This window comes from Neomonachus schauinslandi, chromosome 2 (genome assembly GCF_002201575.2).
Source record: "Neomonachus schauinslandi chromosome 2, ASM220157v2, whole genome shotgun sequence".
NCBI classification, from domain to species: domain Eukaryota; kingdom Metazoa; phylum Chordata; class Mammalia; order Carnivora; family Phocidae; genus Neomonachus; species Neomonachus schauinslandi.
In genome coordinates this window covers 203,169,966-203,197,738 of record NC_058404.1, presented here as the reverse complement: position 1 = coordinate 203,197,738, position 27,773 = coordinate 203,169,966, and the positions used below count along the sequence as shown (strand labels likewise).

Sequence of the window (27,773 nt, the reverse complement as noted above, 5' to 3'; positions counted from 1 at the left end):
CTCTTGGGATTGGAATTGCTGAATGATGTGATATGTGTATGTTTACTGTCGTAAGAAACAGCCAGACTCTGTTCCTGAGGATCACCCACACCACTGCCAGTGAGAGCATCCAGGTGTCCTGAGCCTGGCCGGCAGGTGGTGGAAAGTCTTCCTAGCACGCAGTAGCGTCCTGTCTTGGGCTCTCCGGAGAAACAGAACCATTCAGTAAGGGAGGGAGACACAGGGAGAGGAAACGGGAGACGGGGAGAGAGGTTGAGACTGACTGTACAGAATTGGCTTACGGGATTATGGGGGCTGAAAAGATCTGCAGTGGGCAAGCAGGAGCCCCAGGAGAGCTGACGAAAGTCTGCTTCACTCAGCCCAGCATTCAAACGAGATTCTCCAGACACACCCAGAGCCGCATCTACCCTGTGTCTGCACCGTGTGGCCTGGTCAGCTTGACAACACATACAGCTAACCCTCATGTGTCCCATTGTGGCTTGAATTTGCATATTTCTGACTAATGATGTTATGTGTCTTTATTATTAGCCTTTTGTATATCTTCTTTTGTGACTTTTTGTTAAAACCTTTTGCCCATTTTATTTATTTTTTTTATTTTTTAAAGATTTTATTTATTTATTTGACAGAGAGAGACACAGCGAGAGAGGGAACACAAGCAGGGGGAGTGGGAGAGGGAGAAGCAGGCTTCCCGCTGAGCAGGGAGCCCGATGCGGGGCTTGATCCCAGGACCCTGGGACCGTGACCTGAGCCGAAGGCAGACGCTTAACGACTGAGCCACCCAGGCGCCCCCCTTTTGCCCGTTTTAAAAATGGGATTGTCTTCTTGGTCTTGAGTTGTAAGTTTTAAATACGTTCTAGATATAAGTCCTTTGTTAGGTTTACATACACTGAATGTTTTCTCCTCGTCTGTGGCTTGTCTTAAATAATTGTCTTTCAAAGTTTTAGTTTGATAAGGTTTAATTAATGAATTTTTCTTTTATAGTTAGTGCATTCTGTATCCCTGTGAGAAATCTTTGCCTACTTAAGGTTGTGAAGGTTTTCTCCTATGTTCCCATCTAGAATTCTGTAGTTTTAGCTTTCACGTTTGAGTCCGTGGCCATTTAAGAATTTTTTCGGACCGAGTGAGGTCCGGGCTGAGGTCCTCCCTCTCCCATGTGGCTGTCCAGTTCTGCATTGTTGCGGAGCAGGTCCTCTCTGCCCTGGGTTGCTGGGCTCCTTGGTTGGGGGTCCGTTTCTGGGCTCTCCACCCCGCACCGATCCTGGTGCACGGCGGCACCAGGGCCCCACTGTCTCGTTCGGTATAGCTTCATGGTAGCTGTTGGAATCAGATACCGTTGCCATGTATTATCAGCGTCGTAGGAATATTTTTTTATTGTGGTCAGACATAACGTGAAACTAACCATCTTCATCACTTTTAAGTGTGCAGCAGTATTAGCTGTATGCATGTAAGGTCTCTAGAACTTTTCAGCATGCACAGCTGGAACTATGTACACGTTTGTGTTGATCAGTTAAAAGTGCGGTTGACTGGGTGCTTATAAACAACAGAAAGTTCTTCTCCCAAGTCCTGAGGGCTGGAAGTCCAAGACGAGAGTGCCAGGGTGGTCTGGTTCTGGTGAGGGCCTCTTCATGCGTCCCATGTGGTGAAGACAGCCAGTGGTCCTTTTAGAAGGATGCTGATCCCAGTCATGAGGGCCGCACCCTTGTAACCCGGTCACCTCCCAAAGCTCCATCCCCGTATGCCGTCCCGTTGCGGGTAGTATTTTTGTCTGTGTGTTATGAGGGTGGGGACACATTCAGTCTGTTGCACCATTAAACCCCTCCCTTTCCTCCAGCCCCCGGTAGCCTCCCTCCTTCCTTCTGTTTCTGATCGTTTGGCTGCTCTCCGTATCTCACGGGAGAAGAATCATACAGTTTAGTCTTTTTGTGACTGGCTATTTCACTTGGCATAATGTCCTGCAGGTTCATCCATGTTGCAGCATATGGTAAGATTTCCTTCTTTGTAAGGCTGAATAACATTCCATTGGGTGTATACACCACATTTTGGTAGTCTGTCCACCCGTCCACGGACACTGGGGTGCTTCCCTGTCCCAGCTGCTGGGCATGATGCTGCCGTGAACACGGGGGTGCCGGCATCTCATCGAGACCCTGCTCTCCATTCTCCGGGGAACACACCCAGACGTGGAATGGCTGGGCCGTGGGCTCATTCTGTGCTTAGTGTTTTGAGGACCCTCCACGGTGTTTTCCACGGCGGCTGCGCCCCACGTCCTCGCCGAGGTTTGTCGGTCTCCGCTCCTTTGAGAGCATCCGTCCTGCGGGCTGTAGGGTGGGGTCTGCCCGTGGCTTTGACCCGCATTTCCCTGATGCTTGGTGATGTTCAGCACCTTTCCCCGTGCGGGTCGGCCACTGTGTATCTTCTTCAGAGAAATGTCTGCCCACCTTGGTTGGGTGTTGTGTCTTTGCTGTGGAGGTGTTTTCCGCCTGCCCCGGGTACCAGAACGTGTTCCACCGGGTGCCCTCCCCATCCTGGGCTGCACACTGCAGATCGCTTCCTTCGCTTCGCACGAGTCTCATGTTTGATGTGATCCCATTTGTCTGCTTTTGGTTTTGTTGCCTGTGCTTTTAAGACTACAATTTAATATTTGCCTCTATTTTGGAATTCTTTCAAAATCCCTTGGACTTAGAGTCACCTTACCCACATTTCTTAGGCTGTGGATTGGTTTCTTTCCCTCTAGCTTGTATCGTTTACTGGTGTCCTTCCTCGCTGCCCTTTGCTGTATCTTATTTCCTCTCATTGATTTTGTTGTTTGTCTCACCGAGGGGCTCTCTGAGTAATTTTCCTCCCAGAAAAGGGTTGTGGGCGCTAACCTTGGCAGTCCTTGCATGTACAGAAGTATCTTAATCTTGCCCTTCTTCTGGAATGATAGTTTGGCTTGTTCAGGATCTTCAGCATTTCTGAAATTCCATTCCTTCATTTGGCAAAAGTCCTTTTGGGAGGAGCCTGTGAAGGAGCTGCTGGTGACTGAGCAGCAGGGGATAGCTGGGGAAAGGCAGGGGAGGCAAGACCCCAGGCTGGGTGCCCTGTGGGCAGAACGCTGAGCAGCTTTCCGGGGCCAGCTGCCTGGTGTCCATGGGACGGAAGCTGGCACAGGAGGCTGCTTAGTGCTCCCGGGGTGTAAATTCTGGGAGCTCCGGGGGTGGGGGTGGTGCTCTGGGCGTAAATTCTGGGAGCTCCAGGCCGGTGGGGGGCACAGGACAGGTGGGGGTGTGGGCAGCAGAAGGTGGGGTCCTGAGAGCTCCGCCCTGTGGAGCTTGTGACTGGGTGTGGGGCTGGAGCACCGAGGGCAGCTCGTGAGTCCTTGGGTGGGAAGAGTAGCCATAGAAAGCGCCTGTCCGGGCCATTGGGAGGTCAGACTCTCAGGAGTGGAGGCTGAGGGGCTGACTCAGGTCCAGGGGAAGATGCAGGCCACGTGGTGAAGAGCACAGTGGGGCTCACAGCCCCCAAGAAGTGTACAAAGTCCTGACTTAGTTTCTTTTATCAAAAGATAGAGGAATTAACATGGACTGTAACCTTACAGTATAAATTGCTGGGCCTGGATATCGATAATGGACTGAAGGTGAATATTAGAGTGTTGCCTGCTTCCTTTTTGGATAAAAGCTAAACGTGGAGACCAAGCCTGTAGCGCTTGCTTCCGAGTCTCCTTTTGCCTTCCCTTTGGCTGAGGGATGAGCCTCAGGCCGAGTGTCATGAGCAGAAGGCAGGACCTGAGAGTCCAGGGAGTCCTGTGCTGGTGTTCGCTGAGCCTGGGTAACGTTGACCACAGGGAGACCTGCTGCGTGTATAACGGCGCTCACCTGCTGCTCACCCGGATTTCAGCTGCCTGGAGTCGGGGACGTTCCCGTCACCTGCGTGTGCTTGGGCTGACGGTGTGTGCGGTGTATGGCTTTTTCTCTTTTCCTATGTTATGGTTGCTTTGACTGTATTTCTTGAAATGTAATTGTAATGTCTGAATCAGAATAGAACTTGGAAGCTGTTGTTAGTGGGCATCATGGGATTTCAGTTCACTTTTCAGTAATTCTGTTTATTGTGTTTTATGAAAGTGTCCGCCAGGTCAGATTGGAAGCACACACCTACCCTGGAGCAGACGGTTTGCAGGGCCCCTGGGGTGGGTGGGGGCTCTGAGAACAGTCCAAGATTCCGAAAGGGAGGATGCGCGCGTCAGCGTCCCACCACCCGCCTGGCCTCTTGTCCAGGAGGGGCCTAGCAGATGCATGCACCTGGGTCTCTGTGCTGTGCTGTGCTGTGTTGTTATGAGGTACGTTTGCCAAAACTGAGGCTCAGGGCAGGGAGCCCTTTCCTTTGGACGTGGAGGACAGGGCTCGTGTCTGAGCCTGGCCACCTGCTCGCAGCTTCACCCTTGTCCACGTGCCACAGTGGGAGGCTCTTCAGGGATTGAAGCCAGGACAGGCCTGGTTAGGTGGTGGACCTCGGTTGTATGGGTGTTGCGGGTGCTCTGTGCCACTCCACGTTAAGGATGGCCCTTTGGCTTCATCTAAAGACTCTCCTGTCTTGCTTGTGCTGGACTGTGGCGTGGTTGCAGGAAAGGCTACTAGACCTGGCTGCTGGGGATGAGCCCTCCCTGGGTGGCATACGTGGTCTGTCTAATGGCATTCTGCCTCTTGAGCTGGTAAGACCCGAGGTGTGGACAGGACTCTTTACCCACTGCCACCGTGTCCCCAGGGCAGCCTGAGGGGGGTGGCAGCTGGGGCACGGACAGTACTAGACCCCTGGCCGGGTCATGGGGAAGTCCTGCTGCAGGGTCCCCTTGCTGGTGTCTAGGTCCTGTCGGCATCTCTGCTCCTGGGAATCCCAGGCTCCTCCCTGGCACACATTGGTGCCTGGCAGCGGTTGGAGCCGGCAGTGAGGACTTCCACGGTGAACCGCTGGCCACCGGGGTGTCCATGCTGCGTGAGCAGCATCTGATGAGCGCGAAGTGCTAGACCCACAGCAGGACGAGGGCCGGGAGGAGTGCTGGCGGCTACTCTGGAAGGACAGAAGGGCAACAGTGACGTGTCATCCTTCCTGGGTCTTTTGTCAGGTGTTCTGTAGGGAAAGGTGGTTTTGTCACTGGGGGCAATGAGCACTGTCTGACTGAGAGGCGTTAGATGTGCACCTATGGTTTCTGCTGATGGGCTGAGGCCCCAACCCGTCTGTGCGCCCCCTTCCCGGGGTCCCAAGTCTGCGGCACCCCCCGGGCCCATTGCAGGCCCCTGCAGGCTTTCACATCTGATGGATCTCATTTTGGTCATCTCCTTAAGCTCTTTGTTATTCTGGATGAACTTTGGGATTATTTTGTTAGTGTGCCCTTAACGCTGCCTCTGTGGATTTGGGGACAGTATGCGTCTTCTCATTAGTGTCCGCATCCAGGAACACAAATGACCCTCCGTTCACACAGGGCTTCTGTGGGCCTCAGTCAGGTGTTAGAGTAGACGTGTCTTTAGAGCGCTAGAGGCCTAGGACCTGTGCCTGACAAAACGCCACGAGGGGGGTCTGGGCGTCCCACACGTAGGACTGCTGGTGCTCACACACCAATTACCTCCCTTCTCCAGGTGCCCTACGAAACACTGAATAAACGCTTTCGGGCTGCTCAGAAAAACATTGACCGAGAGACGAGCCACGTCACCATGGTGGTGGCTGAGCTGGAGAAGACCTTGAGCAGCTGCCCCGCTGTGGACTCCGTGGTCAGCCTTCTGGATGGTGTGGTGGAGAAGCTCAGCGTCCTCAAGAGGAAGGTCGGTGTGGCTTCTGGACCGTCCTGCCTGCCTGCCTGCCTATGCGTGGGCTGTAGCATGGGTCCAGCGGCCCAGCCTTCCCATGTACCCAGGCAGTCCCAAAAAGGGGCTGTCTTCTGTGGGAGCCGGGACACAGCGGAGACCAGGCAGCCCTGCGATGGGGAGGTGGGCTCCTACGGCCAGAGTGTGGGCAAGGCGAGTCCCTCCATGCTGTCTGTGCTCTGCAGCCCCTGTGGGGCTGGAGGCTTGCTTCCAGTCCCGTGCTCCTGTTCCTGCAGGGCTGGGTTGTCCTCACTCCATAGTGTCCCAAGCGCAGATAGGAGGCAGATGATTTACTCCTTTTAGAATTTCCCCTCAAAACTTCATGTAGGAAATTTCTCATTTCTGGGAGAGGGAGGTAGGGTGCACTGCTGCGCCCACCGAATAACCCAGAGAACGCAGCAAGATACTTTACAGCGTCTTACTGAACGTATCAAAGGGCTCATGAGACGAAAGTTTATCACCAGAATTGGACGGCAGGGGCCAAGAGGCGAGAAGGGCAGGACCCATGGCTGCCTTGCTGGCCAGTGCCCGGGGCCAGCTGGGGGGCGGGGGGAGGCCAGGGCTGGTGGTGGGACCTGGTGGCGGTCCGTGTCAGGTGGGGGTGCCCCAGGAGTGGACGCGCTGTGGCAGAGCATCACGGCCTGTTTCAGAGCACCGGGGGAGCCAGGACCCTTCTCTTCAGCCTGGTGTAAGTGGTCCCAGCTGGTGGGGCCTCACCAAGTGCACTTCTCAGGGGGAGGACACCGTCCGTCAGAGCGTCAGGGGTCTGACAGAGGATCGCCAGGTGCACAGGATGCTGTGGTTGAGGTGCGGCAGAGACAATAGACACCGCCCAGATTTCAGACGTAGAGATTATCAGGGATCAGACCTGACTGCGTCTGAAGAGTAAACAGACAGACAGCTGAGAGTCGTTGCAGGGGACGTAAAGTATAAAGCATGATTGGGAGTTTAAAATAAACCAAATAAAACTTCAAGAAATTAAAAGTTAAATAACTGAAATGAAAAACTCAAATGTTTGCTTTTATAACACACTTTTTAACATTTAACAATCAGACAAAGCTCAAGAGAGAATTTGTGAGCTGGAAGGTAGGCATGAGGAAATTACCTAGAAATTCTAGCCGCACGCAGAGCTAAAAACACAGGACTACATAAGAGGGCGGGAAGCCTCAGAGACTAGAGTGGAGACCGTGTTCAACCAAAGTCAAGAGGGCACGGGAAGAGTGGCCGAGAGTTTCAGAACCGATGGATAAATAAAAATAAACCTAGGATTGCACATCGTGAAACTGAAAAGAGAAAAAAATCTTAAAAGCAGCTGGATGAAGAAAACCACTTCCAAAGGAGCGACAAATACCCTGGCAGCCAGAAAGCCGTGGCGTGTGCTCGAGGGAAAGGCGGGCCGGCCAGCGAGCCGGGTGAGCCTGCGCACCGCCAGCCAGGTGGACGCCACGGTGAATCAGCCTGCAATGCGGCCCCTCGGCGGCACTGACTACACGTCAGGTGCTGGACGGTTGGCTGCTGTCCGGCCAGCGCCGATACAGAACACGTCTGCGGAGCTGTATTAATTTTGAACAAACTTGACTTTGAGGGAAAAAGTATTATAAAAGAAAGTCGCAAAATAACAACAGATTGTTTAATTAATCAGGAAGCTGTAACAAATTTAAAATTATGCGTATGTGGCAGCATAGCTCCAGACTCCGTAAAGTAAAAGGTGACATTGCTGAAAAGAAGGTGCAGACCCAGAGTGGTAGGTGTTGACTTGCCTCTGGGTAATGACACGTGCAGCCAAACCGGCCTCGGGGCGGTGGGCGGGGGGGGGGACGACTCCCTTTTGCTTCCGTCACCCAGCCCGGGGACATCCCCCCGTGTCGCCCTGTTTGTGAGGGTGAGGGTAGGGGCAGCCGGGTCACCTCCCACCCTGAACCCCTGTGTGCTTGCGTCTCAGGCAGTGGAGTCCATCCAGGCCGAGGACGAGAGCGCCAAGCTGTGCAAGCGCAGGATCGAGCACCTCAAGGAGCACAGCAGCGACCAGCCGGCGGCGGCCAGCCTGTGGAAGAAGAAGCGCATGGACCGCATGATGGTGGAGCACCTGCTGCGTTGTGGGTACTACAACACGGCTGTGAAGCTGGCCCGGCAGAGCGGCGTCGAGGTGGGCGCGCGGCCTCTTGCCGCCTCCGGGGGCGGGCCTCCCTGATCACGCACACGTGCCCCAGGTCTAGTGTGTTTGAACCACGGCGACAGCTCTGGGTGCTTCTCGCTTGCAGCCTGTTCTAACGGGAAGCCCATGGGAGGGGTCGTTCCCACTCAGTACCCGCCCTCCCGTGACTGTTTTTACTGGTGCCCAGGGGAGGGTGCGTTTTCCACCCGTCTGTAGACACAGACGATGCTCTGGCCTTCAGTGCGTGGGCAAGCCGGTTAAGCGTGGAGCTTCGGGAGGAAGGCTGCTCGGTAGTGGTGAAGGCGTCCAGTGCCCGCCCTCCCCTTACCAGCGCTTCACAGACCCATGCGCACCTTTCTTCAGCCTTCGGGCTGCCCCTCTGCTCTCGGGCAGTGTCCACCTCCCCGACCCACCGGTCTCCACTCTGCACCCAGTGGTCCCTCGGCCCTGCTCCTCCCACCCTCCTCCTGCCCTGCCCAGCATGGCCAGCGTGTACCTGATTGATGGGCTCCCTGGTCATTGTGTTTTCCCTGGCACAGCCGTGCATCTGCAGGGGTCACATGGGTGCCCACAGATAGCCCGCACTCCTCTCTTCCTGCCCCTGTGAGGGTGTGGCCAGATGCTCCTAGCCTCGAGGAACGTGTGCTTTGAAGGGGAGAGAGGCAGGAGGTCAAACAGGACTGTTTCCAGGGGTGCATAGGGCAAAAGGGCAGGAGGGCTGGTGATTTTCAGAAGGTTGGTTGGGGTGGGCTTGCAGAGATGAGGGGAGGGTCCCGGGACAGGCCTGGGAGCTGCCCTGTACTGGGGTGTGGGGGTCTGAGCATGTGCAGAACTCATAGAGTGGAAGGGCTTCCCCTCAACTGAGATGAGTGTGCGGTAGGGGGGTTGAGTTGGAAGCATTGCTTTAACGGGCTCACTCTGGTTGCTCTGTGCAGAACAGAGTATCGGGGGGCATGGGGGAGCCGGGAGGCCTGTGGGAAGCTGTTCTGTGTGATGGCGGTGGTGCGACCTGGGACACCCTGTGAAGGGGGCACTGCGAGATTCCCATTTGGAAGCCCCAGCTTCACAGCTATGGATAGAAATTAAGGTTGCTTCTAGAAGCAAGCATAGAGGGAACCTCAGGTCCTTGGGGTGGGGTGAGGGCTCCTGACGATCGGATGGGGTGCTGTCACCAATGAAGAGGCTGATGTATCAGGGTTCATTCACATTTAAAACTTCTGTTTGTCCAACGCCACGGAGAGAGAGCGCACCGGGTCAGCCCAGATGGGGGCTGTGTGCCCCACGCAGAGCCTTGGTCCTGGAGGAGAGGCCTATCCCCGGTGGTGTCTTCGTGTCCATCTGCATTAGAAATCACGGTGCTGGCGTCTCATGTGGGGCGACCCCTGATTGGTGTGATTTCCCGTTGTCTGGTTTAACACTTCTGGTGTGACTCCCACACCCCAGGGTCCGTGGACATCCGAGGCACCATCGGTGGAAAAGAAAAAGATGGCAAAGAGCCAAACCCTGAGGCTGCACAGACCCAGGACGGGTGGACCCTGAGGTGCAGGCAGGAGAGGCTGCCTCAGAATTCAGAGCAAAATTGAAAACCAGAAATGGGAAATAGGAGAGAAAGATGATCCTCATGTAGGAGACCCAGCGTTTCCCTGCAGGAAGGTTCTAGAAAAGAGAAGAAAATGCCAGAGAGGTGGCCAAAAAAGTGGTTCACCAGAACAGCCAGCGGACCTCTGAGATGACTTGGCGCCTCAGTGCCCAGCACTTACTGCCAGAGCTCATGTCAGGAGGGTGGGGGGTGGGGGGCCAGGAAGACCGGGGAGGCCCACCCCTGCGTGACGGCCAGGCCTAGTGAGGTTGGGGATCCGTCTGGGGGCTCCGGGAGACTTGGGTGGAGAGGCCCTTGCGTGGCCCAGCCCGGCCTGCCTGCCGCTGAGCTGGCGTACGGAGCCGGCGAGCTCGCCAGTCGTCGGCCGGCACCGACCCTGACGGTGGCACACCCCTTGCCCTTCGGGTCGGGGCCCACGCAGTGTCTGTGCTGGCTGGCCCCCGGTCGCACGGAACGGCGCTCTGATGAGTATTTCTCCCTGTGAGTTTTGTATGAACATCTGGTTTTAACGGGGGCATCGTTGGCCCTCACGTACTGCTTACTGCGGGCATAGATGCGTTGCTGGCTTTTGCGGTGCTTCCTTTTCCTTGAAAACTCCTGCCTTGCGCTGCACTCAGCAGAGGGACGGTGGTCCTTCTCCAGACACTGCAAGTTCCGTGGTGGGCTCCTGACTCGGTTGGCTCAGGGCGACCTGAGGTGGAGACAGCACGGCAGGAAGGCTGCCCTGTGCTGCGCTTTGCCGTGGGGCGGGGCCCCGAGTGGGGCTGCCTGCGGGCCGCAGGAACGGTCGCGGGAACACGGCGGCCGCACCGCGCGCGCCCACTGGCCGCAGAGGATTCAAGGGATCTTTGTGTTGGATGCTTCCCCTCTGTCGCTGAGAAGCTGGTCTTTAGTTCCGGATGGGGGAGACACCCTCTGAAATTTGTTTTCCAATGGCTTCCCCCCCTTGGGTGGTGTGCAGGCGTCTACCATCTCTTCCCGCCTCTACGGCCAGCCGCTTGCTGGGGACTGGCAGGCCCTGGGCACCGTGTGGGTGTCGTGACCCCGGGTCCCTGGCCCTGCCTGGATCCTCCAGAGCTCAGTAGATGATGCGGCTCCACAGGCATCAGAGAAACGGGGGAGAAGAGCAAACGGCAGCAGAGACACGGCCCTGCCCCCCCACCGGCCCTCTCTGCTCCTTCTCAGAATCTCAAATACATCTTCAGAGGAAAATACACAAAATAAAAACGAGGGTACCGGTTGCCGGGGTTCCCAGGCCTGATTGTGAAGGGGTGGAACGGGGGGGTCAGTCCGCTGCTGGGGTGGGGGGTAAGGTTCTGGATTGGGGTTTTAGCTTGGGAGACTGTATCTGAATGCTTTGCGCGCCTCCCCGCTGCAGGCCTGCCCCTCGTCCTGGCCCTGGAGGAGCCCCGGAGCTGGCCGGGTGGGGTGTGCTGGGGTGGGGGGGCGCTCAGGGAGGGAGCCCCGGAGCTGGCCGGGTGGGGTGTGCTGGGGTGGGGGGGCGCTCAGGGAGGGAGCCCCGGAGCTGGCCGGGTGGGGTGTGCTGGGGCATGGGGGGCATCAGTGGACTTGGGGCTGGGGTCCGGGTGTCCAGTGCTCTGAGCGCACACCGCTTCCTTCCCCTAAGGACTTAGTGAACATCGAGATGTTCCTGACGGCCAAAGAAGTGGAGGAGTCCCTGGAGAGGCGTGAGACGGCCACCTGCCTGGCCTGGTGTCATGACAACAAGTCCCGGCTGCGCAAGATGAAGGTGTGCGGGCACCCGGGGTGGGGCTGTGGGCAGGGTGCCCGGGGGGGGGGGGGGGGGGGGGTTCTCTGGGCGGAGCAAGCACCTGCCCGCAACCAACGCGCCTGCACCTGTTGGTTCAGAGTTCTGTGCTTCTGGTTGAGACGGGGGGGTTGTTGGGTTTGGTGCGAGTTCGGGGTTATTTTTTGGTCGTGGTGTTTGGGTTTGAGGTGAATCCCTAAAAAGTGCACCCACTTCTGCATTATGGTTTGGACAAGTGTTCTGAGCATCGGGTTATGAAGGAGCGAGGTGCCGACTGCCCGCGTGTGCTCAGCTTGTTAGCCACCCGCTGCTGGGTCCGTCCTGCCCCCCGACCCCTCAGTCACTGATGCAGGAAAGCCCGGTCCAGGAGTGCTGTCCACCTGCAACAGTGCAGAGTTCTAGGCTGGGATCCTCTCCAGTACAGCTTTTCTTGAGACCCACGGCAGCTTCCAGAACAGATACTTAGTCATGACTTAGAGAATCTAAACATGCTTACTGAAAGGTGTTGTCACCTGGGGCTTGCAGAAATGTTTAACTTCTATTAACCTTCCCCTGCCTCCGTTAGAAAAACTGTTTGTGTTCTGTTTTCTAAACTGAGTGCCTTTAACCTCTCCCCGGTTGAGCTTGTTGTGTGCACATAGTCACCAGCCAAGGGTGACGCTCTCTGCCACTCAGGGCCGCCAAAGCGAGCACGACGCGAAGACGGGACGGAAAAGTAGAGTGGCCAGTGGCTCCCCTAAAGAGAGTGAGGATCTTGGTATGGAAACCATAAAAGGAAAGCCAGAATTGGTATGTAACACTCACCCTGCTCTCCTGCTCCAGCCCCCACAGCTGTGCCACACGGTGGGAACCAGGTCAGAAGGAAAGCAGGCCCCCGTCCTGACAGGTGGTTTCTGCAAGCCCTGCTGCCTCCAGTCAACACTGCTGCTTGGCGAGGGCACGCTGCACAGCCGGGTCCAGGCGGGGCCGCGCAGCCGCTGTGGGAGCGGGAGGGCGGGCGGCCGGATCCACGTCAGCTGGCCATTCAACTGGAGAGAGTGTAACTAGCCACCCCAAAATGTGTTGGGAAGACCAGCTAATGACCTGAGAACGTGCTTGTTACAACATGTCAACTGAACAGAGTGGGGCCCCAGCGTGCCCAGACAGCGTGCACACGTGTGCCTACACGCATGAGCTCACACATGCAGGCCGGGGAGGGGACAGACGCCTGGGGGGGCCGTGCCCGACGACCACGGATCCCTCGCGTCAGTCGTGAGACTCTAGGCAAGAAAAGAAACTGAGACCAAGTCTCCCATAGCTGGAAAAAACTTGTAAGGTGACCGGTGAATATCTGTTGGGTTGACTCCTGTCTCCAGATGCTTAAGGACAGCCGAAGCAACAATACGCGCGCTGCGTGTTGGGACAGCCGAATGGTCACGAACGTGACTGCTCCAGGCCCCCCCAGCTAGAGCGAGAAGGGTGTGTTCAGCCCTCCGTGCTTGGCGTGACCACCTGGAATCGTGGTATTTTATGTTTGCGTCTGAGTACCTAGGTTTTGGTACACGTGTATTTGTCCGGAAGGTCACCTGCTAGAGCAGAGCTGTGACGGTGGGACGTGTTTAGACATGTTAGTCGTGGGGACTTTACCAGGATATTGTTCGTCTGGAATGCCCACCTGGGGGCTTCCTGCTGCTGGTAGAGCCCCTGGCGTCCCCTGAACACGGAAGTGGCGACCACCCGGTGCCCTGGGGAGGCAGGCAGGGCATCTCCCCGCTGCTCTCTGCCCCTCGCCTCTTGCTGGTCTGGCCTTGGAAGGGAACTCATCACTGGGGCTGGTTTGTGCTGCCGCTCAGCACATGGCCTCGGCTCCGTCCAGCTGGGGGTCAGGACAGACTGCCGCCTTGGTGCAGAGGGCAGGGGAGGAGGGGGCCGGGGCAGGGAGACACGCCTTGCTCTGCACACCTGTGGTATGGACGTGTTGGGCACCAGGTAGGTGGCTCTCTTGCAACTTTGCCTCTGACGGCCGGGTGGGCCCCAAGGTAGGTCCCATCGGCCCGTGTGCTACACCCTCGTGTCCCTGGAACAGGGCTGGGGGCTTGGTGGAGGGCGCCCTCCCAGGGGCCTGGCTGAGCTGCTTCATCAGAATGCCAGTGCACACGCTTGGAGGCTCGGGTGGGAACCGTCCACGTGACTGGTAAACCTGAGCGTAAGGGTTAGACGTTTGGGCTTGACTGACAGACTTGCCTCGTAGGCTATCTGTCCACGTCATCTTGTGATCCAGGTGCTGTGGAAGGCAAAATGGCAAATGAGTGGAAAACGCAGAGATTTTTTTCTTGTTCTGTTAATTCCACGTATTCTGTATCTGGCTGGAAATACCTAGTGTTTTCTAAATTATCATCTTTGTAAAATAATCCAGTTTTCGTCTTAGGTTACGAAAGTTAACTTTGCCTGCTTTCCCCCATCCCCAGCCACAAGAGTTTGAACCCAAATTGGACTGACATGGCTACGGTTGCAGAGTTAGCATTGGGGCTTCCATACAAATGATCCCGCTGGTGGTGCACCCTGCTAGCGTCCCCTCAGAGCCGCACATGCCGTGTTTGGACAGATGCCTGTCAGACACGCAGCCGACTGGCACAGCAATGCGTCCTCTAGCAGCCGCTGCCCCAGACCTCTCGCACCCTCGCGCCCTCCACAAACCCTGGGGCTTCTGCTGTGTGCTCGGACGGCTCTCACCAGCTCTGCGCTCCTCCTGGTTCCGCCCACTCCCCAGGGCCTTTGAACTGGCTCTTCCTCTGCCTGGAACATTCTCCCCAGGCGTCCCTGCGGACTCTCCCCACCTCATCCCCACCCCGCGTCCCTGCTCAGGGACCTGGGTTCTCTCACCGGCTCTGCGTGCCTTGCTCCCGCTCCCACTTCTCTGTGAGGCGCCACCTCCCAGCAGCCTCTCCTCCCACCAGGGTCAGGGCCTCACGCTGGGGCTGGCCTCCCTCTCCCAGAGCAGGTCAGGGTGGAATGTGCCACACGGGGTTCTGAGGCCATCTGAGGCTCTGAGGGCACGTCCCCATGCTTTTATACCTTTATGACCCTGAGACAGAACCCAGAGAGCTGCTTGGTCCTCGTAAAGGGGTTGGAAACTTGTCTTCTTGGGCTCCCTTGCTTCACGTGGGAAGTCACGTCTCACGCCCTCCAAATTGCTGACGCCCTGCAGCCTCCTCCGGGTGACTCGTTCCCACGCCTGGCCGGTGGGTACGCGCTCAGGGCCTGCTGCAGCAAGAGCGCTGGGCCCGGGTGCCGTCAGAGCCAGGAGAGCGTTGACTGCAGGCTGAAGTTACAGTTTGGGTATCAGACCCACCTCCCCGGTGGCTCTAAGCTTTCTTGGCGGAGTGTGCAGTGTCCAGCTGGTCTGGAGGGGTCAGCCCGTGGGCATGGCTCTGTGGCGACCCTCCCCAAGCCTGGTCTTGTCTTTACCCCCAGAGTTGCCTGGAGTTTAGCCTGAGGATTCAGGAGTTCATTGAGCTCATCCGGCAGAACAAGAGACTAGACGCCGTGAGGTACGTGGAGAGGGGGCAGATGGCCTCCTTGACTTCATGGGGCAGGCCTTCTGAAGGGCTCTAGGGGATGAAGTGTGGAGTGTCCAGCAGGTCTGCCCTGACCGGACAGAGAGCACGAGGCCGACTTAACATGTGGGCTCAGGGCCCCTGGTTCTACGGCTGTGTCCACCCACCCCAGAACGGTGCTGGCCCTGGGGTGGGCAGGGGGAGCCTTTGGGAAGGAGGCTGGTATGCGGGTATGGGAGCATGGGTTCCCTCTCAGGTGCAGGCAGTGCAGGAAGGCCCGGCTCGAGCCCAGTCTGTGCACCCCAGGGGTGGAGGGTGGGCTCTGTGTCTCTGAGAGTTGGATGGGGACTTATTGCAGCACTGGGAGAACCGGACTGTCTCTGGGTCCTCCCAGGGCTGTGTTGTCGGGGTTTGGGTTCACGTCCACCAGGGTCACTTGGAAGGGCTTGGGCCACTGCCTCTGGGTGTTTTCTGCATGGGGTTCTGTGCTTGGTGCCTCGAGCCTCGTCCCCCTCCCTGTTCCCCTTGAGGAGGGGGACCCTTGCCTCGCCTCGCTGTGGCAGACCCTGGCCCAGGTCACACGAGATGGGGCTTACTTGGTACTGAGGGTGTGGCATGTGCTGCGCATAGATTCTTGAAGGTAAAAAGGCAAACTCAGACGACCTGAAATGTTTTCTAGACACGCGAGAAAGCACTTCAGTCAGGCCGAAGGGAGCCAGCTGGACGAGGTCCGCCAGGTCATGGGCATGCTGGCCTTCCCACCAGACACGCACATCTCGCCCTACAAGGTAAGCCATGCCTGTGGGCCCCCGGGGCTGGGGAGGGCCTGGGCGTGTGACCAGCACACCATGTGGGCTTTTGCCGTCTTCTTGCTCCCTGTTGCCGGTGAGGAGCTTGGATCAGAACCGCACATGAGAGGTTTCAGCCTAGGAGGGACTTCAGCTCTGAGTGCCTCCACCTGTCGCCCTCCCTGTCTCCCTCGCTGCCAGTGTTCTTCCTGACCTCCGTCCTCTCTCCCCTGCTCCCCTTGGCCTTGGGGGTCCACGTGGGGTCTGGGCGGGCATGGTCACGCAGCATCACTAGCCAGCCTGCTCGGCGTTGCCAGGGCAGTGTGTCCGGTGTCCGGCCCCCCTTTGGAAACCTCGGGGCAGCCCTGGTAATCTCTGATCCGCCTTTGGGGTCCTTCTTCCCTTGTCTTGAAAACTGTCAGATGTTTGCAGCTGAACTGCTCACAGTGCCGTCCTGGAGAACCTAGGAGTTAGGATAGTCTTCCCCCATTCCTCCTGGCTCCTCGCCCTTGGGGGCCCCTTGGCCATCAGCCCTTGGTCACGCCCGCCCTGGTGTCCTTAGAAAGGCTCGTGTGGCTCTGACCTTAGTGTTCTCTCTGAGCAGCTTTCTCGTTTTTCGCAACACAGATGGAAGTTTCCAGATCATCAAGTTTTGCTTTCTTTAGACGAGCAGTCCCACCCTGAGGTCCGTTTTCTGTCCGCACGTTTAGTGGAAAGGCTTGCAGGAAGCTAGGTGCACCTCCAGCCGCTTGCCTGGGACGCTGCAGCCCCAGGTCCAGTGTCCTCGCACACAGGCACCGCCTTCCCCCGCTGCGGCCGGGCTCTCTGCCACCTATGACAGGCCCGCTCTCGCTGGAGACTGGGGCCCTCCCAGCCGCGTCCACGTCTTAGGTGTTTGTGGCTCAGTCCCCCCCTCAGTTTTCTGTCGTCTGTCTGGGCTGCTGTGACAGAATCCCACAGGCTCGGGTCGGGAAGCCCGAGATCAGGGCACTGGCAAGGTTGCGGGGGGCTCTTCCTCCTGTGTGTTCTTATGAGGAGACTAGTTCCTGAAGACCCCACCCTCAGGACCCTGTGGGCCCGGAGGTCCACCTGCTGACAGCGTCAACAGTGGGGGACACAAGACGCTCAACCACGGTGTCGTCCCCGGCTGCCAGCCCGTCCCCCAGAAGGACTGAAGTAAACTGCTTTCCCTGTGGGCTGAGCCGGGCTTGTTCCCTGAGCCGTGATGGTGGGTTCTGCCCAGGGGCACCCCCGCTGGCTGGAGTGCTCGGCCGCAGGCCGTCTGCAGGGCGGCTGGAAGCGTGTCCCCCGAGCCTGGACTCAACACAGCTCTGTGGTGTCGGAACGTCCTGTAATCAGCCCTCCGGCCACAGGGATCTTGCCGGAGTGAGACCGAACTTCAGCTGGCAGCCTCTTCGGTCTCTCTTCCCTGCTCTGGAGAAGCTTTGTGAGAGGTGCAGTCAGGGCCTGCCCTGGGGAGTGAGGCGTCCCACTTGCGAAGAGCGAGGCCAGTGCTCCGTCAGAGCCGGAGGGCCGGCCCTCGGAGGCACCGAGGCGGCGTGAAGAGAAGCCACGCAGCCGTTGTGGAGCCAAGGCCAGCGGGGGACAGGCACAGCCCATCGACACACAGCCTCGTACCTGGACACGGACGGCACACCGGAGGAAGCCAGGGTGCACACAGAGGGGATGGCGCCGGGTGGGGGCACGGGACCCTGAAGGGCAGTGCTGGGGCGGGGACAGAGCCTCACCCCCTGTGGCAGGTGTGTCTCAGTGGGTCACACGAGAAGCAGGACGACGTGCCCTGGTCAGGGAGAGGTGGCCGCACCAGAGGCCCAAGGCCAGGGGTCTCAGGGAGGGGGGATGCGGAGCCTCTGGACTCTGGGCTTGGTCCTCTGTGGACTTTGCTTCGATAAAAACGACATTAAAGTTGTGTTTTTGTAATGTTGGAGTTCCGCGTGATGTCTGCCCGTGGAGCCCCGCTGAACGGGGGTGCCCACGCTTCCTCCCTCAATGTGGGGCCCTGACCCCAGTGCTTGACGTGCAGTTTCCCTCTTGCTGGCATGCGCCCTCCTCTCCCTTCTCTTGTTGACTCTGAACCTGGGAAGCCCGGGACACACATTGACCAGGCCTGAGGTTCTGGAGTGAGACTTTTCCCCCCGAGACCTCAGTGCTGTTCTTCGGCCCACTGTGTTCCCTTCCTGCCGTGAGGCCACAGGCCCCCCAACCCTTGAGCATCTGTGTCCATGCAGACCACGTGGCGGCGGTCCTTACGCGGACTCGGGAGTCCAGGCTGCAGGCGCCCCGCACTGCTCTGTGGCCGGTGGGCGCGGGTTCGTGGGGCCCGGGCCGGCGTGGGAAGGGTTTCTTGTGTGCTGTTGTCGGGGACGGCACTGTGCCGTCCCCAGCACCGCTCTGCCCTGTCTCTTCCAGGACCTGCTGGACCCCGCCCGGTGGCGGATGCTGATCCAGCAGTTCCGGTACGACAACTACCGGCTACACCAGCTGGGGAACAACTCTGTGTTCACCCTCACGCTGCAGGCCGGCCTCTCGGCGATAAAGACACCGTATCCTTCTGGCGGGCAAGGGCGCCCACGTGCTCCACCCTCCTTAGCCGTGGTCCCTGTCTGGGGTCCTCTGCCCTCCAGCGAGCAAGCAGGTGCTGCACCCCCCCCACCTTGAGACCTGTGCTCTTGGTTTGTGTTGTGGGGTCTCCGTCTCAGGCCCTCGGGGTGGGGGTGGGGCTGAGCCTCTCCCCTTGGTCTGTGGAAACCTTTGCACGCAGCCTCGCTGAGCGTTCACGCAGTCCCAGACGCTGCCTGGCACACTGCTCGCGGGTCGGAGGCTGGTGTTGGCGTACCTTCTGGCAGTTGGGACTGGGCACCTTTTGGAAGTTTCCCTGTGGGATTCCTGAGAGTCCTCTCAAACTTCTTTTGCTCTGAGCCCTGGCTGCCCCCGGTCCAGTGTCTTTGAAAATGTGTGTGGCACAGCGGCCATTCCCCTGCTGCCGGAGAGCCGCGGGGTTGGGACCCCAGCACCCGAAGGTCCCTCTCGAGTGCGGCATGTGGGCCCGGTGGGACCCTGGGCTGTTGGCTTTCGTGGCCATCTGTGTGATGGGACCCAGCGTGGGCTCAGGTGTGTGAGAACGTGGCAGGTGCACAGGGGCGGGGGCGGCGGAGTCCCCCGGCTGGGAGGGGCACTGGCTTCAGACCATTTTCCTGCTGGATGCGGTGTTTGCTGTGGCTTGATTTCTGCCATGCAGCCTGGGTGGCCTCAGCCTGCACGGTGCCCCCCCACCCCCCCCAGACCCTTCCTTAACCCGAGCACAGACAGTGCTACAAGGAGGACGGCAGCTCCAAGAGCCCCGACTGCCCCGTGTGCAGCCGCTCCCTGAACAAGCTGGCGCAGCCCCTGCCCATGGCCCACTGCGCCAACTCCCGCCTGGTCTGCAAGATCTCGGGCGACGTGATGAACGAGAACAACCCGCCCATGATGCTGCCCAACGGCTACGTCTACGGCTACAACGTGAGGGGCCTTGGGGGCCGCGGGGTGGGGGTGGGGGTGGGGGGCGGGAGCAGGAAGGGGTGGGGCGGAAGGGGAGGGCGGCTGGCGGTGGGCCTGGCCGTCCTAAGGGTCTGCACCAGGTGCCTGGCAGCTGCGCTGGGTGTGGGGTGCGGGGTGCGGGGTGTGGTCCCCGGGCGCGGTCCCCAGCTGTGGGCGGCTCGGCCCTGCGCTGCCCCTGGAGAGCCGGGCGGCGGTCGAGAAGCCTCAGGTTCAGGGCGCGCAGGCAGGCGGGCCTCCCGAGGCAGCGTTTGGAGAGGTCCCGCGCGCGGTCCGTGTGCTCATGCGCCGCACCCCCCCCCATTGTTTTTCAGTCTCTGTTGTCTATCCGTCAAGATGACAAAGTCGTTTGCCCGAGGACCAAAGAAGTGTTCCACTTCTCCCAAGCCGAGAAGGTGTACATCATGTAGGCCGGGCCGCCCCGCGCGCCCCCGCCCGCCTGCGTTTCTGTTTCTTGCGACCAAAGATCAGTGAGCGCCGATGGGTACTCCTAGGAAGGGAGGAGTCGGATCCGCACGTCTGTGCTTGGGGACAGCCTTTCCGCTGGTAGGACTCCGAAGCGCGTGAGCTACCTGCCGCCTTCCCCTTTCAGAGAGACCTTCCCGCCGCCGCTGAGGGAGCTTCGGCCGCTTCGGAAACAGGAGGCGGTTATTTCCCGCGCCCCCGACCCCGCCTCCTCCCGCCCGTCCCGCCCCGCCCGGCGGCCCACAGGGCTGCACCTGGGGCTGCACCTGGGGCTGCACCTGCACCGCCCTGGGGGGGCTTAGGGTGTGCTAGGTTCAATGTCACGTCATTCGTGCGCCTTATTTCCTGCTTGAGAATGTATTCACGTGGAAATCCACTGGACCGAGTTCTGCAGAGGCCTTGCCGACGGCTCCGTAACTGTAGATCTAATGCTGTTCGTTACAGAAACTAGTAGTTCAGTCCGAGTAACCACCGATGACTTTTCAAATCAGATGAACCATTGTAGTTTACACAAAACCATCCCGTAGAGGTTTGTATTTAGCGCTTATTTTTGCATGTTGATGTTGATTAGCTAATAAACTGTAAATGTAAAACCTGTTAATAAAAGGGTTTTCTATTTCTTATGTCTGTGTGAGGTAGAAGCTGCTGTGCATTCTAACGCCCTCGCTGGTGTCTGCTCACCCCAGGCCCCCCGGTCTGCGGCCACGCGGCAGGGTGGGTCCTGGGGCCCCCACGTTGCCCCACCCCAGAGTCCTGCTCCAGCGCCCACAGGGGGCGCTGTGCTCTGCTTTAGGGGAAGCCAGTGTGGCTGGGCCCTCCGAGTGGGGTCTCCCCTGACGCGCCAGCGCACGTGGCCTCCGGCGGCCAGTGAGCACCTGGCCCACAGGCTGAGCCCCTGCTCAGAGCACTGGGTGGGTGCGGGGAGGCAGCGGCTCCTTCCCGCCATGCAGCCCTGGCCCCCCGGCCTCACTCTGACCGTCATCTGTGCCGCCTCCCCTTTTCCTTCCCAACGTCGTGAGGACACTTGCATGTGTGCACGTGCATGTAGCCACACACACCACTCCTGCCCTCAGGTCCCCTCCTGGTCCGTTCTGGGGACCACGTCCATGGGGGGAGCCGCTCAGCTGTGGGGCAGCCGCGGGCAGCCACAGGGTGAGCTGAGCATAGCAATTGGTCCCGGCTATGCTGGGGAGGTTTGGGCTGTTTGCAGATGAAGCTGCCACAAACGAGCTCACATGGGACTTGCCGGACACCCATGTTCTGAGTGGAGCTGCTGGGTCCCACGTTAACTTCAGTAGACACGGACGGCCGGTTGGCCAAAGCGCTTGTACTAGCCCACACCCACCCACCTTGGACGCAGCTCCACCTGCCCTGCGTCCCCACCAGCGCTTGGCACTGGGCGGGCATCTCAGACTTGAGACATTCTGTTGGCTGTTGGCTCCCTGAGGGTCTTAACTGACATAGCGGTTGTACCCATCGGAATACACTGGCCCTCAAGAAACAGTGGGATGAGTTTTGATAAATGTCCCAGGTATAAGCACCAAGCCCAGGTAGACGGCGTTCCCAGAGCCCAGGAGGCTGTACCTTCTGTCCTCCCAGACGATCTACACCCCGCTATACAATCATCACTGGGACTTCTCTCAGCACAGGTGGTCAGCCTTGCCCTTGTATATATCAAAACACAGACGATGTGCTCCTTTGTGCCTGACTTGGTTCAGCAGCTGCCTCAGGTGCATCCCCGTGGCTACATGTGTCCGTGGTCCTGCATCGCTGAGGAGTAATCCACGCCACGTGCACCACAAGCTGTCCGTTCTCCCCTCGGTGGACATTGGGTTTGTGTCGTTTCTAGTTCCTATAACTCAAGCTGCTATGAATGCTGCTGGAACAGTTCTTCGTGGACATTATTTTCATTTCTCTTGAGTAAATGTCTGGTGGTAGGATAACTGAGTCATGCTGCTGCGATACATTTACTTTCACAACTGCCAAGGCTTTTCCCAAAGTGCTGGTAACGGTGTACGTGCCCGTGGGCAGTGTGTGAGTGTTCCAGTTCGTCCGCATCTTTGCCAGCACCTGGTGGAGTCATTCTTTGCGTTAGCTGCTCAGGTGGGTATGTGCCGGCACCTCTCTGCGGGCTTACTGTGTGTTTCCCTGGTGGCCAAGGATGCTGAGCTCCTTCCGATGTGCTGAGTAGTTTAGTCCTGTAACTGTTCAAGTCTTCTGTCCATTTTTTATTGGATGAGCTTTTTATTTTCCTTGTAGAAATGCTTTATATATCTGGGGCAGAGATCCTTTGTCTGATACGTGTATTTGCACTTTATTGCCTATTACTTGACCAGCAGAGGTTTTATTTTTAGTAAAGTTCAGTTAACTTTTTCTTTTATGGCTCATGACTTTTTGTGTTCTGGGAAATATTTGCCCGTTCCAAGGTCCGAATCATATTCTCCTCTGTCTTCTAGAAGACTTAGTTTTAGCTTTTGTTTAGGTTTGTAACCCGTTGCAGTGAACGTGTGTGGTGTGAGGAACAGGCTGAGGACCATTTCCCCCCATGTGTTCCTCCTGTCGTTCCAACATCATTTGTTGAAGGCTTTTTTGTCTCCATCAAATAATGCTAAATCCCCAGGCTGTAGTTCTCTCAGTCTATTTCTGGATACTCTCCTCTGCATAGCTGCCCTAGGGTTGTCCTCACCCCAACACCCCAGCATCTGGGTCACTGCAGCTTTAAAGTACAAATAAGCTCTTTTTGTTCTATGTAGTTTCTGCTTTTTCAAAATTGTTTTGACTGTTTGCTTGCATTTCCACATAAGTTTTGGAATCAGCTTGTAAATCTCAGCTTGCTGAGATTTTAATTGGAATCGCATTGAATCTATAGATCAATCTGGGGACTGTCTTAGTCTGTTCAGGCTGCCATAACACCACCACAGACTGGGGTGCTTGAACAACAGAAAAACATTTTCTCACAGTTTTGGAAGCCAGAAGTAGATTGGTTGCTAGCCTCTTGCTGGTTCGCGGACCGCCTTCCCTTTGTAGGTGTGGAAAGACAGCCTTACTATGAGGACACTAGTCCTGTCGGATGAGGACCCATCTCATAACTTCATGTGAACTTAGTCACCTCCAAATACAGTCAGCATGGGGGTCAGGGCCTCAACATGAGTTTGGGTGAGGGGGACAGTCCAGCCCACAACAGGGACTTAAAAATCGTGACCATATTGAGGCCACCAGCCTGTGAATAGGGTGTTTTCTGTATCCAGACCTCACCTACATTACAGTTCTCAACGCACTTTGTTCATCCTAAGTATCTCATCATTTTACTGCTATTGTCAGTGTGATTTTTAAATTTAACTTCCCAATTGTTCCAGTGTGGTAACATATAGACATATCATTGGTTTTGTATATTGATCTTGTGTCCTGTGACCTTTCTGAGCTCATTTGTTCTGGTAGCTTTTTGGTATGTTATAAAGCCTTTTCTATGTACACGGTTGTAACATCTGCAAATAAAGACCATTTTGCCTGTTCCTGTCTAATCTCTATGCCTTTCATTTCTTTTTCTCCCCTTATTGTGTGGCTAAAAGTCTGCAGCAGAGTGTGAACTAGGAGGGTAAGAATGGAGTCCTGGTCTTGTTTCCGATCTCCAGGGAAAGCGTCCTCTCTACCATGAAGGACCATGTCTGCTCTAGGTTTTCATAGGTGCAATTATCAGGTTGAGGAAGTTACTCCTCATTCCTGAGTTACCATCATGAGGACATGTTGAATTTCGTCAAATATTCTTTTCTTCATCTAATGAGATTACCATAAGGCTCTTCTCCTTTGTTCTGATAAGGGTGACACAGAGAACTACACAATTGGTGATTGGCTTTGAGCAGTTGAACAAACCTTCTGTTCCTGAGATAAGCCTCTGGTGGTCATGGTGTAGGTCTTAATGTATTGCTGGATCTGACTTGCTAGTACTTTGCTGAGCAAGTTGTTCACAACGTACTCTATTACTTTTTAACGTCTGTAGGATCTGTAGTGATGTCCCCTCTCATTCCTGATATTGGTCGTTTATTTCTTCTTTTCTGTTGATAACTACCTAGAGGCTTATCAATTTTATGGATCATTTCAAAGAACCACCTTTCGGTCTTTGATTTTTCCCTATTTGCCTGTTTTCTATGTAATTTATTTTTGTTCTTTATTGTTTTCTTCCTCCTGCTTATTTTAGGTTTAATTGTCCTTTTTCTAGCTTCTTAAGGGGAAGATTAGATTACTGCTTTGGGGCCTTTCCTTTCTAATATAAACATCCCATTTTAATGTTTTCATTTTCATGCAGTTCAAAATATTTTATAATTTCCATTGTGATTTTTTTTTCCCCTTTGACCCATGGATTATAGAAGCCTGTTAGCTAATTTTCAAATATTTGGGAGACTTTCCAGATATTTTTTGTTATTAAGTTCTAATTTAATTGTTAGAAAATCTACTCCATATGGTTTCAATCCTTTCAAACTTATGGGTTTGTTTTATGCCTGCCTTGGTAAGTGTTCCATATGCACTGCAAGAGAACATCTGCCTGCTGTCGGGGGTGTGCCCTGCAAGTGCAAGGCAGGTCAAGTTCGTGATGGGCAGCTAGTCTCTCCTGTCCTTACTGATCTTTTCCCTACTTGTTCTTAGAAGCTTACAGGTGAATTTGTCTATGTCCCCTTTACGTCTGTGAGCTTCTGCTTCATGTATTTGGAATCTCTGTTATTAGGCGCAAGCACCCTCCCTGGTAACATCTTATCATAAAGTCCACTTTGTCTTGGCCCAGCCACTCTGGCCCTCATCTGTTCAGTGTTCGTATGTCAGCTCTTTCTTGATCCTTTTGCTTCCAACCCAAGTCTTAAATTTGAAGTCTGTTTCTTGTAGACAGCATACCCTTGGGTCTTTTTAGTCCAATTGGACAATCACTGCATTTCAGTTGAGCAAGTGTCTAGACTACTGATATTTAATGTGATGATTATTGCTGGATTTAAATCTGGTCTTGTCAGATTTTTCCGTTTGTCCCGTCTGTCCTGTTATCTTTTCTGTCTTTACCCGCCGTCTTTAGACTAAAAGTTATTGTTATCTCTGTTGACTTCTTAGCTGTTGTACCTCCGTAGTTGCTCTGGTCCAGCGTACCTCTTTAACTTACCACAGGTGCCTTCAAATATGATACCACTTGATGTAAACATAGGAATCTGAGAAACTTATGGCCTCTCTCCCTCCTGCCCTTTGCACCCTACTGTTTCCACATATTTACTTCTACAGACGTTCTGTATTCTGTACCCTGCAATTCCTTGTTAGGCTTTCAGTGAGCAATGATTTAGAAAAGAAATTTGAAACAAAATAGATCTTATATTTACCCACATTTGCCAATTACAGCAGTCTTCACTGCTTTTATAGATCTAAGTTTGCATCTGCTAGCATTTTCCTCATCTGAAGAATTTACTGCATGCTTCCATGCAGACCTGCTGGCGATGAATTCACTCAGCTTTTCTTGGTCTGAAAGTGTTCTATTTCAATCTAATTCAGGTTGGGAAGGATAGTTCACTGCATATACAATCCAGGTTGACAGGTTTTTTTTCTTTTAGTACGTTAACGATTTCATGCCATCATCTTCGAGCTTGTGATGTTCTGACCAAGAAGTCCGCTGCTCTCTTACCTTTGTTAACTATTTATATGTTGCGCTTTCTCTTCCACTGCTTTTCATCACTGCTTTTCCACGGTCTGGTTCTGACGTGCCTTGGAAGGGTTTTTGTGCGTCCCACTGGGTTTCCTCATCTCTGAAAGTCCCAGTTGGTTCTTCTACAATATCCTCTAGGCCTCAATACATTCATCTGGGCTAATTCTATTTATTTAACATTCAATACTGAGCACCTACTGTGTACCTGACGTCATGAAACAAAATAAAGATCCCTGTTCTCATGGAGCATATGTTCTGGGAGCAAAGAGAAAACAAAAAAATAAGATTATGAACCTTGTGTGATAGGGAGTCAGCACTGCAGGATGAAGTAGAGTTGCCTAAGAAGAGAGAGGGAGGGGGCTAATTACAAGGCTGGCGAGGGTGGGCTGGGAGCAGCCTTCCAGGCAGGAGAGAGGGCTCCACAGAGGGAAGCAGCGGGGCTGGAGAGGCGGGTGGTGGGCAGCACTGACAGTTTCATCCTGGCTGCTGTGAGGTGAGTGGACTCTAGGGGTGTGAGGGCAGAAGTGGGGGGACAGGCAGCTGCTGGGCCTACGGGGGTCCCCCAGTAGGTTGGACGCAGGGGCCCATGGGCCCCCAGGTCACTGGCTTGAGTAAGTGGAAGGACAGACATCCCATCAGCTGCACCGAGGGTGTAGGCAGGAGACGGGACTGGGCCACACAAACATCACAGGCCACCTGGGTGGACACAGGTGTCACAGGAGGAGAAGGAGGCACAGGGCAAATGCACAGCTCTTCCCAGGAACAGCATGTTTTTGTGCAGATAGGTAACAGTCCAGTGCGCCAACGTCTGTGGTGCCTTCACCCGGTTCTGCATCTATCTGAGAGCCTAGAAAACATGCAAACTGCTTTCTGAGCACCTGCTGAGACCCCCTCAAAGAGCCCCAAGCACCGGGGGCCTCAGTACCTAGGGGTGAGGCAGGCGTTCCTGAGGAAAAGGCAGAGACAAAACCCAAAGGGGGTGGTGGCCACCCAGCCTGTGGGAGGGGGGCACACAGGGCGCAGGCTCCAAGCAGGGGCTGGGTGAGGCCACCGCCTGGCTCTGAGAGGACCCTCAGGTGCAGCAGGCCAGAGAGGTGAGGGGATCACCCCCAGGGCCCTCCTCCCCGGGTGGGGTTGCCCAGTACCCAGGGGTGCGCACGGGCGGCTGGACCGCGCGAGTCGGGGCCTGGGCTGCATGAGGAGCGAGTGACTGCGGGGCCCCGGCGAGGCCAGCGGGGCCTGCACTGCTCAGCCGGCAGGGGCGCGGGCCGTCCCTGGGAATGACGAAGCCTGGCAGGCGCCCAGGCCAGCGCCCGGAGGCGTCCTCGCCTGCACGGCGAGGGCTCCCGAGCTGACCGCCTCCAGGAGCTGCGCGGACTCCCGCGGGCGTCCGACGGCGGGTCAGGGACTGCCAGGGCCCCGCATGCCGGCAGGTGCTGGGGGCCGCCACGCAAGCCGCCCCTTTTCACGTCACCCAACTCCGAACGTCGTGCGGGCCCCGGCCCTGGGGGAACCCCCCCGCCGCCTCCTCCTCGGCCCCTCGGGACAGCGGGCGGCGCGGGGCGGCGCGGGGCGGCGGGGTCTCCGGCGCCCGCGGGAGAAGCGCGCACCGGCTCCCACCCTGGCCATCTCGGCCTGTCTGTTGCGGTGGCAGGGCCCGGGGATCCCACACTCCTGGGCGACCGCGGCGTGGAGACCAGGCTCACCCCCCTCGGGTCTGCCCCGCCTTGCCCCGGCACCCGGGCACGCGGCTCCTTTAAGGACTTCCTGCGCCCGCCCGCTTCCTTTTTCTCGCCCGCCTCGGCCGTCCCGACCCTCCGGGAGCGCGCCTGCGTCACCGCGCAGACCTCGGCCCCGCCCCGGCGCTCGCGCTTCCAGGGTCAGGGCGAGCCACTGGCTGCCGAGCTCGGGGCCACGTGACAGGAGGTGGGCGGGGCCCCCGCCGGAAAGGGCGGGCTAAGGTGACAGCGGTCGCGTCGCGCCTAGGTGCGGTCGTCGCCGCGCTGATCTTCGTCCCCGCGCAGCCCGTGCCAGGGCGAGCCAATGACTGTGGCGAATTGGGGCACGTGATAGGGGCGGGTTCTCCGCCGGAAGGGGAGGGGCGAGGCGAGCGGCCTGGTACGCGGTAGGTGTCGCGGTCGTCGCGATACCCGGCAGGGGCTGTGGCCGGGCCGGGCCTTTCTGAGGGCCGGCCTCGTCCCCGGGACTGTTTCCCTCCTTCTCCCCAGGACGCGCCGCGCCTCCGCCCGCTTTCTTCCTGGGACACCGTCCCTCCTCCCCCCGCTCCTCCTCCTCTTCCTCTCCCAGGACCCTGTCTCTCCCCCGCCTTCCCCTCCTTCTCCTCCCCGGGACACCGTCTCTCCTCCCCATCCTCCCCCCCCCACCGTCCCGCCTACCCCCG

The 27,773-nt window shown here is 56.9% G+C and overlaps 3 protein-coding genes across 10 annotated transcripts in view; 2 read left to right on the top strand and 1 right to left on the bottom strand.

The window, feature by feature from the left end:
- Positions 1 to 20,294, top strand: part of MAEA (macrophage erythroblast attacher, E3 ubiquitin ligase) — a 33,750-nt gene extending 13,456 nt beyond the window's left edge. Inside the window, exons 2-10 of one of the 5 annotated variants that reach the window (XM_021677727.2) lie at positions 5,607 to 5,789; positions 7,774 to 7,977; positions 11,214 to 11,336; positions 12,030 to 12,143; positions 14,808 to 14,884; positions 15,570 to 15,678; positions 18,109 to 18,242; positions 19,005 to 19,200; positions 19,551 to 20,294. In XM_021677727.2, coding sequence (XP_021533402.1) covers positions 5,607 to 5,789; positions 7,774 to 7,977; positions 11,214 to 11,336; positions 12,030 to 12,143; positions 14,808 to 14,884; positions 15,570 to 15,678; positions 18,109 to 18,242; positions 19,005 to 19,200; positions 19,551 to 19,646 — 1,236 coding nt within the window. In that variant the 3' untranslated portion in view covers positions 19,647 to 20,294. The remainder of the gene's footprint in view (positions 1 to 5,606; positions 5,790 to 7,773; positions 7,978 to 11,213; positions 11,337 to 12,029; positions 12,144 to 14,807; positions 14,885 to 15,569; positions 15,679 to 18,108; positions 18,243 to 19,004; positions 19,201 to 19,550) is intronic. The other 4 variants (XM_021677728.2, XM_044913051.1, XM_044913050.1 and 1 more) reach the window with 4 other exon arrangements.
- CTBP1 (C-terminal binding protein 1) overlaps positions 1 to 27,773 on the bottom strand; it is a 372,880-nt gene that overhangs the window by 86,341 nt on the left and 258,766 nt on the right. The gene's annotated exons all lie outside the window — the stretch shown is intronic.
- The window catches only part of UVSSA (UV stimulated scaffold protein A), a 32,202-nt gene continuing 31,224 nt past the window's right edge, over positions 26,796 to 27,773 (top strand). The window contains exons 1-3 of the mRNA XM_044913118.1: positions 26,796 to 26,805; positions 27,027 to 27,251; positions 27,359 to 27,438. Of these exons, the coding sequence (XP_044769053.1) occupies positions 26,796 to 26,805; positions 27,027 to 27,251; positions 27,359 to 27,438 (315 nt within the window). The remainder of the gene's footprint in view (positions 26,806 to 27,026; positions 27,252 to 27,358; positions 27,439 to 27,773) is intronic.